The 10,000-nt window shown below is 39.0% G+C and overlaps 1 protein-coding gene across 3 annotated transcripts in view; it reads left to right on the top strand.

Moving 5' to 3' along the window:
• The window catches only part of ZEB2 (zinc finger E-box binding homeobox 2), a 115,946-nt gene that overhangs the window by 69,908 nt on the left and 36,038 nt on the right, over nucleotides 1-10,000 (top strand). Inside the window, exon 1 of one of the 3 annotated variants that reach the window (XM_057400271.1) lies at nucleotides 2,539-2,664. The exons of the other annotated variants lie outside the window; for them this stretch is intronic. Within the exon in view, the coding sequence (XP_057256254.1) occupies nucleotides 2,562-2,664 (103 nt within the window). The 5' untranslated portion in view covers nucleotides 2,539-2,561. Of the gene's footprint in view, nucleotides 1-2,538; nucleotides 2,665-10,000 lie in introns of those variants that run through there. 3 annotated transcript variants of the gene reach the window in all.

The raw sequence follows: 10,000 nt of genomic DNA, 5'->3' as shown, positions 1-10,000 counted from the left end.
ATTCTTAGGAAACAGATGACCCTCCCCCCAACATTTAAAAAAAAAAACAGAAAAGAGCAGGAAAGGTTTGTTTAAATGTCTGAACTGGCTATCCAATTGTGACAATCAGGCAAGGAAATTTACAGATGGAATTGGAGAAATCAGGCCTAAAAATGAGACACCTAAAATAAATAAATAAATGATAATTAAAAAAAATTGATGTTTTAAGTCAAATTGCCCCAGGAAAAATGTCTCTGTGATGTAGAGCAGCACCATAAGAAATGCTCAGGAGTTACATTTTTTGACTATTTTTAGTTAATGGAGCTCACCTCTGGTCTGAAATCTTTACTCAAGTGAGTAATCCTGAGTTACCTGCATCTCATTGTTGTGGCCAGAGCACTCCGGCCCATGTCATTTTCCATGGAGGAAAAGATATTATTTACCTGATGACATGTCAAAGTGCTAAGTACTTTGATATATGTGAAATACTATCTCTCATCAAGAGAGGGTAAAGGCCAGTTTGGATCATGGGATGCATGGACATGTTTTGCAAACTTGTGGACTACACAGCAAAACCCTCTTGTTATTTGTTCAAAGTTGCAAGCTCTTCACTGCAATTATTTTTCTTTCCGAAAAACCCAAAAGGTCAAACACAGCCCTAGTCTACCTTTCAAAGGATAACTTGTTTTATCGGTCCTAAATGCTCCCGTGCCTTTGAAGAAATGTTGCTGTTGTGCTTTTCAAAAATAATAGAAGTTACGGGATCACTTTGAATTTGACAAATGTTGGCAACATTGGCAGGAAAGACATTGGAGCATTTCAAAGTTCTGGTATGAAGAAAAAGATTCTGAATAAAACAATTTAATGTGATTTTGCAGGTGGTTTGAGCTATCATTTTATATGTACGTTTGTACCACTGCTCATTGGAATGTTCATATAATACTGACCTAATTATGCATAGAAAAAAGATAAGCCATTTACTTGATTCATTTCTTCTTTTTAAATCAAGAAAGGAACAAAAAGGCTCCTATTTTCTGAAAGAAATTGTTCGCTTTTATTGCAGAAAAGTAGCAGCTTGTGCAGAACTAGAACTGTAACAATTTTATATTCCAAAGGTTTTGTGTGTATTCGGTTAGTTACAGTAATTATACCCAATAACTGACAGCCAAAATCACGTAGGAGAAAGCAAAGGCTGTTTTCTCACACAGGCCCTGCTGCAGAACATCTGCTGAGAGATTTGCATATTAATTAACCCATATTAACTCTAATTATTCTGGGAAATTATCAAATAAATTGAATTTTCTAATTTTAACCTTTCTTTTACTTGACGCGTGTCGAGGCTGAGAGGACGCACCAGGCTATCTCACCTGGGCAATGAGCAAAGGATCTTTTCTTTCCCCCCGTCCCTTTTTTTTTTTTGCTCCCTTAGACCTGGGGCAGCCTGGGGAGCTTTTGTGTGCCTGGTGCTTTTTTGGCTCCTGTGCTCAGTCGGGTCTCAGCGCATTTGCTGTGCGACGGCACATGTGTGCGTGTGAGCACAGATGGTGGATTTATACAGGGGTGAGGAAAGGTGGTACCTCCGAACAGTTGAGCAAACCTTAAGTTTTTTTTTCGTTTTTTTTTTTTTTTGATTTTTTTTTTTTTTTCTTTCCCCAGCCTGTTGTTTAGGCCTGAGCAAATAAATGGGAGTTTAATTCAATTAGAGCCTGGCTTTAGTCAGTTGCCTCATGACAGAAATTATTCAATATTTTTTCCCCTCACATTGTTTGGTTTACACATCGCTGACTCCCTTGCTTTTGTGCTCTGTTTAGAGTGGCCGTAATGCGGTGAGCTTTTGTGTCTGCCATGTCGCCGTCCCTTTCACCGCTGTCTGGTTTTGTCAGTCCTGAGGTGCAACGATGCTATTTTGAAAACAGAAAGATTTTAATGTATTAGGAATGGGGCCTGTGCTTACACAGCAGCAAAATGTTGGAAACAAAAGCAAGCCAGGACTAGCAACCATATCACAGCCTGGGGGGGAATCCTCTGTGGGGGCCTGATGTCCCTCAGGCCCCAGCCTATGACATGTGGAGCCAACAGCCTCACCACACACCTTGCCCAACTCTGACGAAGTCAGTGGCATTAGCATCCTGTATGTGCCCTAAACCATCCTGTTCCCAAAACACCCTCAGAAACCTTTCCCCGGGAGCTTTAGTGGCAGCAACACCTCTGGAGGAAGGCTGGCAAGCCCTCATTTCCACCTTAATGGTTGCAACCTCCACCCCCCATCTCCTCTCCTTGGAGCTGGGCAGGTGATGCTCAGTGGGGTTATTCACTAAGCAGAGCTGATCTCCCCCATTATTCCTGCTAATGGGCTCTGAAGAGGCATGTTACCTGTTAAGACACAAGATTTCCTGTTGACACCACAAAACTAGAAAACAAGGAAAAAAAGCGTCAACCTCAAACAACCCAGACAGGGCTGCCAAAATCTCAGGGTTGCCTGAGATTTTCAAGGCAATTGTGGTTTTGTTGTTTTTGGTTTTGTTTTTTTTTTTGTTTTTTTTTTTTGGCATTGGGTGCTTTTTTATTTTTTTTTATAGTTAATGGAGGGGCTAGAGCTGCACAACGCTTTTGCATGGAAGTTTGGAGGTTTCTTTTCAGAGAAGTATGTCTTTGGGAGGCGAGATGTGGCTGCATCAGAAGAAGGTAGGGTTAACATCTAACAGTTTTCTCTCTAAACTTTAAACGAGGAAACAATCCCCCTTCCTGAGCTGAAATACCCATTTGTTTAGGCTCTAAATTGTGGGTTAAATGCAGTATGAAAAATGAGTCAGATGTGTAGCTATTAATCTTTGGGGTGAAGGAGGATAAAATGCCAGTGGATATGGAACTTCTCAATAGAAATAGAGCGTCATTATACAGTTGCCTTTTTTTCACATGATGATATTACTCATTTTAAGTTACAAAATGACCAGTCTGTGATTTCTAAATGTTTGAATGTAGTCCAGCTTTTATTGACTTTCTATGTACTACATGATTATAAAGTTGAGCAACCTTTTTGGAAGAAGGTGATAGACACAATATCTATTTATGCAAGGACACATTTCCCTTTTCTTTATGTTCTGTTTTTTTCAAGGTTTTGTTTCCAAGGTCTTATTACTATAAAACTTAAAGCGAGACAAGGTCTGCCCTCATGTCAGATAACACCGCCAAAACAATTCTGATGGTTTAGTAGCTTATTATTTCATACTTCCAGGTCTTAAACAAATTACGGTTATTTTCACATTCCTCCTGAATATCCTTCAGGCATGACAATAAGTACATTTTTTCTGAAAAGATTCTTAATATTTCTTTTCTTCTAGTTGATTTTAAATATTTTGTTGAATTGTCATGTACAATAATAATTAGAGGGGTCTTGCTAAATTTCTTTCAGTGTGATGCTTACATTGTTTAGCTTCTTGACATATTTTACTAATCATTGCAGAACTGTTGTCAAATAGATTGTAAATTACATCGAAACACAGAAGTGCAGGAACAGTTTTAACATATTTTCTCCAGCATTCCTTTGCTGCAGTCTTGCAGATCCCTTTTTTTTCCTTTTTTTTTTTTTTAATTTTTTTATTCAGTCATCAAAGATAATTATTTGCTGGGGTTTTGAAGTGCAGAATATCAAGGTATTATTACCTTAGAAGTGTAACACTGTAGATTCTAGAAAGCAAGAGGACCTGAGTAATTTTCTAAAGAAGAGAAGGCACTAGTCTAAATGACTAAATGAAAGACACATGCTTGGAGTTGTCTATTTTTTCCCTGAAGCATCAGTATAATGCTCTTCTTCCCTTTTTTTTTTTCTTTTTCTTTCCTGCATGGGTTAAAGAAGGTAATCAACAGTGTTATAGAAGCGAAGAAATCCATGTTTTTCCATTTTGGTTTTTTATGTGTAGTTAAAGGGTGGCTATAAATTTGCTGTATTACAGGCTGGGAGTAAATGAATCTGGTCAATTTAAGGTCTGGCTGAGTGATGTCATGACCAGATCTTAGTTCCACTGAAATGAAAGGTATTGTATCAAAGTTCCACAGAACAATCAGTTGATACTAGAAAAGAGAAGGAGTTGCCCTAGAATTACTTCGTTTTCCTCCCATTACAGTGGTGCTTCCAGTAAAATACAGCAGTTATTAAAATTATTTTTTTTCTGTATTTACTCCATTCTAACCTTAAATGTTAGAACCTACAAGCCAGAATGATCAGTAGCAATCTGCAGGTAGGAAGTCTCCAAGCCCTCCTGGCTGGTGCAGTAGCAGGATGTCTCAGGGTTTGGTCAAGGTCCCAAGGGCTCTGTGCTGAAACCTAAGGTAAGAGGAATTGCGAGCATGCTAGTCATCTGTTTTGTTAGCAGTATATCAGATACCACGTCACTTGTTTCTAGTAAGTACTTCCCACTTGGAATTACTGTTGCAGCTGAAGTTTTGTAGTAATAGGGATTTATCCTGTACATCAAATGCTTGTTTCTGGTGCCACTTGCGTCCATTTACAAAGGATCTTTCCATTCACATTGGGTAATCCAGGTGCCACTTTCATATAAAAAGAAAATGTTCTGTGATATTTTAGAACTTCTGGCACTTGTGTGGATGCTAATACCAGTGTACTCAGTGGGCCACCACTTGAATTATGTCTGTAAATGTAGATTTATGTAGCACATAACAACAGCTTTGAAGACTAAGTCTCATTTGACAGTCTTAAAGGATTTCGGGAAACATTTCTCTGGATTTTTTTAGTAATAAAATTTTCAGACTACAATATTTGGATAATTCTACCTTTCCTCCCACCTGCCTACCTAATAGATAGGTATATGCAACAGCTCCTCTGCCATTGTGTTAACAGTGGATTTGACTTCTTTGAGAATGAAGAAGTTAACTCATTTGAGAAGAACATACAATCCACATATCCACAACCATCCCAGTCTTTTTCTGACCAGAAGAAAAAAAAATTTTGCTTTCTCGCTGTACGTTTATTTGGTGTAAGAGACAATTTTCCCTCTTTTTTTTTTTTTTTTTTCCCTATAAAATACATCCTAGGTGAATAATTGTAGGACAATTCAATTTTTACCTATGAAGTGCCCTTCAGGCTATGGAGCTGGGGGCTCCCCTCCCAGCTACTCATACTTCCCTCATAAACATAGGAAACTGACAAATTCTTCTACCAGCTGGAGGAGAATTATTCTGCTGGCAATTACAAACTTAAATCCTTCCAGGGAGATGGTGGGAGAGCTGGGCTCCTAAGAAATAATCATGTTCAGCTGTTGTAGCTCTGCTTGGGCATGACACCATTGTACAATCTGTAATGCAGGTTCTTCCCAGCAAAAGAGTGAAATCTGAATAGGCTGATAGACACGTAAGGTGGATAAATTGCAATTTCTTATCTTTCAGAAAATGCCATGTCCATATATTTCAACAGAAATTATCCTTCACTGAAGAAGTTATACTATAACGAGACTGCCACTTTTCTCAGGACTCTTAAAAACATGAGATTGTATTCTCTAAAAAGTTGTACACAAAAATGTGTAGACCTTAGAAAACATATTTTTCTTTAGTTAAGAATATTTTCTTTCTACATAAAAGCTAAAACCAATAATGAAAATAATAAAAGTGTCTTTGGGACAAAAGATACTAGACAGTGATGCACAGTTCTGGCTCTCCTTTCATCTTCTCTATCCCTCATCATCAGTCACTGCAGTGAAGAAGGAAACTATCAGACTTGGGTCTGTTCTAGTCCAGTAAAAGCTTTGATTTTTTTTAATTTATTTTTTATTTGTTTTACCCCTGCGACAGTTCTTAGGCATACTGCATAGGAGTTATCACTATTACTGCATTCCAAACAGTCAGGAAAAGGAAAGGGGGTAAAATATTCAAAGTCAATGCTGAATGAAGCTATACATCTGTATTTCTCTTTCAAGGACATTATCAAAACTTGTGGAGGCAAAGCCATCCACTGCAAACCATGAGGCTGTATAGATTTTAAGGTAATAAAGCTAACATAACTGTCAGTCTCCAAACTGAAACCATGGTAGCCTTTTTAACTAAAGAGAAAGTTATTTTTTCTTTTCTGAAGAGGTTTCTTCTTCAAAGACCCTATTGATGGGAAGGTAGAAGGAAACCTGACATCAGTTTGGATTCTTCCCAGCCTACCTTCAGGCATCTCTTTCTACTGCTTCTTTCATGGAAGCACTCAAGTCTTAGTGTGACAATTTAAAAAATATGAAGCCTCTGGGCTGTTATGAATTTCTGTCCCCAGAGAGAAACACAGCACAAATCTGACACGCTAGAAGACTCAGAGGAATGGTCTATTTTCTATTATTTTGAGATGGTCAGCTTGAGACTGAAGGTGATATTGATGGGGGGGTGAAACACATATCAGTTTTTACAATGGGTAACTCCTAACTGTATTGGAGTACTTGTGGGGATTTCAGAAAAACAGAGAAATGAGTAAAGAGGTATAAAGATGAGAGTGAGAAATAAAGAGAGGAATGATGGAGGATATGTTGGCAGATGTCAATGGACAGCTTGGGTGATTCTGTGGATGACATGTGTTTTCCAGACAGAACAATGGCATCCAAATTGCTAATCAGAACACAGGGTTGGCTCCGTCTCTCTGCTGTAAATCTTGCATTCTCCTGTCTTTTCTGCAGCCAGATTTTTCAGTCAGTCAGTCAGTCGAAAAAGTAGACCAAATTCTGTAGTTATCTGGAGCCTTTTTCATGGACTCATAGAATGGAAGAATTTGGAAGAGACCTTAAAGATCATCTAGTTCCAACCCCTCTGCTATGGGCAGGGGCACCTTTCACCACACCATGTTGCTCAAAACCCCATCCAAACTGGCCTTGAAGTCAATTAATTATTGAATAATTATTGAAGTCAATGAAGTGGTTTAAAATTACTATGAAATTAAAAGGAAGGTAATTGAGCCAAAATGAAGATATGAGAATACCAGTGATTCCTCCTATGTAGGATTTCTCCTATATAACCCCAAATAAATGTTGCAAACTAGGAACTCTGAAGCCACATTCTTTTTTTTCTAGTCCCACCATACCTAGAATATGGGATCAAACACATGTACTTTGAAAAGTGAAAAAGACTATTTTGTGCCAATTAATCAGGAGCAGGAGTCAAACTGTAATAAATGGCATTAAATCTGAGAGAGCCCCTCACTAGTGCTCACAACTGTTCATCCACCATTTCTTATTCACTTGTCTTTTCAGTCCTCAGAAAGATTAGACTATTATTTTTCAACTATATCAGTAGGATAACTTCAAGAATAGTTCTGTTCTTTTGTCTAAAGAATAAGAAAAGCAGATTTTCTGCAGGGAAAGAGAAGTGCTAAAATATTAAACTGCACTATTATGGAGAGATGTTTTTTTCCTTGACATTTGATTCTTCATAAGGTAATGTATTTGTAATTTCTTAAGACTTATGAAATGTGTCCTTAAATACTTAAAAATCATCAAAATTAGATCAAGGATACAGTTAAGCAACAAAAACATTTTCTTAAACATCATGAACAGTAGTCATACCAACTCCATACTCATTTAAAAAGGGCAACCAATCTGATGAAAGGTCTGGAGAACGAGTGTTATGTGTAACAGCTGAGGGAACTGAGGTTGTTTAGTATGGAGAAGGGAGAGCTCAGGGAAGACTTTATTGCTGTCTACAACTACCTGAAAAGAGGCTGTTGTGAGATGGTGTTCGGTCTCACCTCCCAGGTAACAAGTGACAGGACAAGAGGTAACGGTTTCAAGCTTCACCAGGGGAGGTTTAGATTTGATATTGGGAAAAATTTATTCACAGAGTGATCAGGCATTGGAACAGGCTGCCCAGGGAAGTGGTGACATCACCATCCCTGGAAGTGTTCAAAAACTGTGTAGATGAGGCCCTCAGTGACACAGCTTAGGAGCGGTCTTGGCAGTCCTGTGGTAATGGTTGGACTTGATGATCTTAAAGGCCTTTTCCAACCTACTTGATTCTATGATTCTATTTCAAGCAAAAAATGAAGGTATATTGTCTTCCTCCAGGCTATGCTTTTGTTTCTCCTGTGAACAAGCTCTATAATCTACTGGGAGAAAAAGGCTATCTTGAAGGATAAATAAATAATCAATTATTTATATTTCTAAAAGCATTCAGCTGTGTTCTTAATGCTGTGTAACCACTTAAAAGTGCGTATTCAGCAGAGAAATTCCAGCCTGGGAATCTAGTGTGTGTGATTTAATCAGCGCCCTCAAGATTCATAGGGTGACAAATCTGCGTGTGGTCATCAGCATCCAAGAAGCTGGCCTATCACTTCAGTGCAGAGACAGTCATAAGGATAGCAGAGGTTGGTTGACCACACAGTTGCCAAAATTAATGTCTCCCAGTCAAGATATATAAACCTTGATGCATCCCATTGTCATTAGCAGAAACAAGGAAACAAACACTTCCTGAGAAGAGAAGCCAAGAGAGACCCAAGAGCCTTACTAATGTGTAATATGTCTCACCTGACAGTGCAACTTGGGTAACAGACTCAGGACTCTAGCTAATAGAGTAGAAAAAATAAACAGAAAAAATATAAAAAATAGAAAAAAATATAATTTACCTGCATGATACAGGAGCACTGTTTGCTATTGGACCTTTTTATTGCTGTTCAAAATAGTATTGCAGTCCCTTGTTGAAGCCTGTAATGGGTTTGTTATTGGGGTTCAAAATACTACCCTAATCTTTTGTTGAAGTCTGCAGTGGGTTTAACTATTTTAACTAAACACGTACTCCATAGCTCTTATGTGTAAAAGCGACCTGGTGGGGTGAGACACAGGCTTAAGCATTGACTTTTAGGCTTCAGGACCGAGCAACTCTTGAGGTGTGCATTTCAGATTTTTCTGGATTTCCTCCCTGCTAGTATGAGACCTTAAGGATAGTTGATGCCCTGCCTGTTGGGAAAATTTTGTCTTTTGAATCCTGAGTCACCTTATTTGTGGAGTTTGCATCCCGATAGTACATCCTGTTATAATCACCATTCCCATACCAATTATGGTTGCCTGAAAAATTTCTAAAAATGCATTTTTATTATCTATGTACCTTCTCTGAGAATAGTCTTTATTCTGGTGGTAACAGAGTGCGTGTACCCTAAGCTTCCTGTCATATCACTTGTATTGTCCTCGTTTCTCTTAGGATGAGACACTCATTAGTAATAGAACAGAGGAGATAACAATCACACACACGCAAAAAGCAGGTAAGGTCTCTTCTGTTTAGAGTCTGCAGTTGACAGAAGCAAGGAAATGCAAGGGTAATGCTATTACTTCAGTCTCAGATTTTATCATTTATACTTACTGTGCTACACAGTGTTATGACTATTACAGGATTCTGTTATCTACAGAGTAAGAAAGCATTACACCCCCCACCCCCACCCCCTCCCCCAGACTCTATCTACCTGCAGGATTTTGCCTTAAATCCTTTGCATACACCAAGCTGAAATACATGGTCATGGCTTGGGAATGTCCAAGAACCAGCTGGAAGAAACCAGTTTCTTCTCTCCTGTTCCCAGGCTTGGCCAGACAGCAGGTTGCTCCTGAGGCTTCTCCCGTGGTTTTTCCTCTGGTCACCTCACTGGCCACTCCTGGACAGGGCTGTCAGCATGTAGGTAGATCATGATGTATGTGCAATTCTTCACATGGGGTTGAAACAGAGTTTTCATTGTCCATCACGAAGAGCATATTTTTGTACTTAGGTGTACACTTTCACTTTCAGCTTGCTTGGGTGATTTAATTGTCACCATTGAAAAATCACTTACCCTTATGTTACAGAAAAGCAGGGAGTGATATCACTGGTGACCTGGCCACCTAGCAAACCTGAAATGGTAGGAAGTTTCTCAAAATGTTAACCCCAGTGCCTTGGCCAAGGCTATGCAGGATGGGCCAGAGCAGCAGGAGCCTAGCCATCCCCATCCCGTGGCATGACACACCCTGCCTTTACCATCCCTTATTCTGCAGTGAGCCCTTTGCATAAATTCCTTGCAGAGCAG

This window comes from Pezoporus wallicus, unplaced genomic scaffold, assembly GCF_028554395.1.
Source record: "Pezoporus wallicus isolate ANWC-B61680 ecotype Strahan unplaced genomic scaffold, APGP_CSIRO_Pwel_v1 contig_6807, whole genome shotgun sequence".
Lineage (NCBI taxonomy): Eukaryota > Metazoa > Chordata > Aves > Psittaciformes > Psittacidae > Pezoporus > Pezoporus wallicus.
The sequence above is the reverse complement of the archived record's forward strand: the minus strand, read 5'-3'. Positions and strand labels throughout refer to the sequence as shown.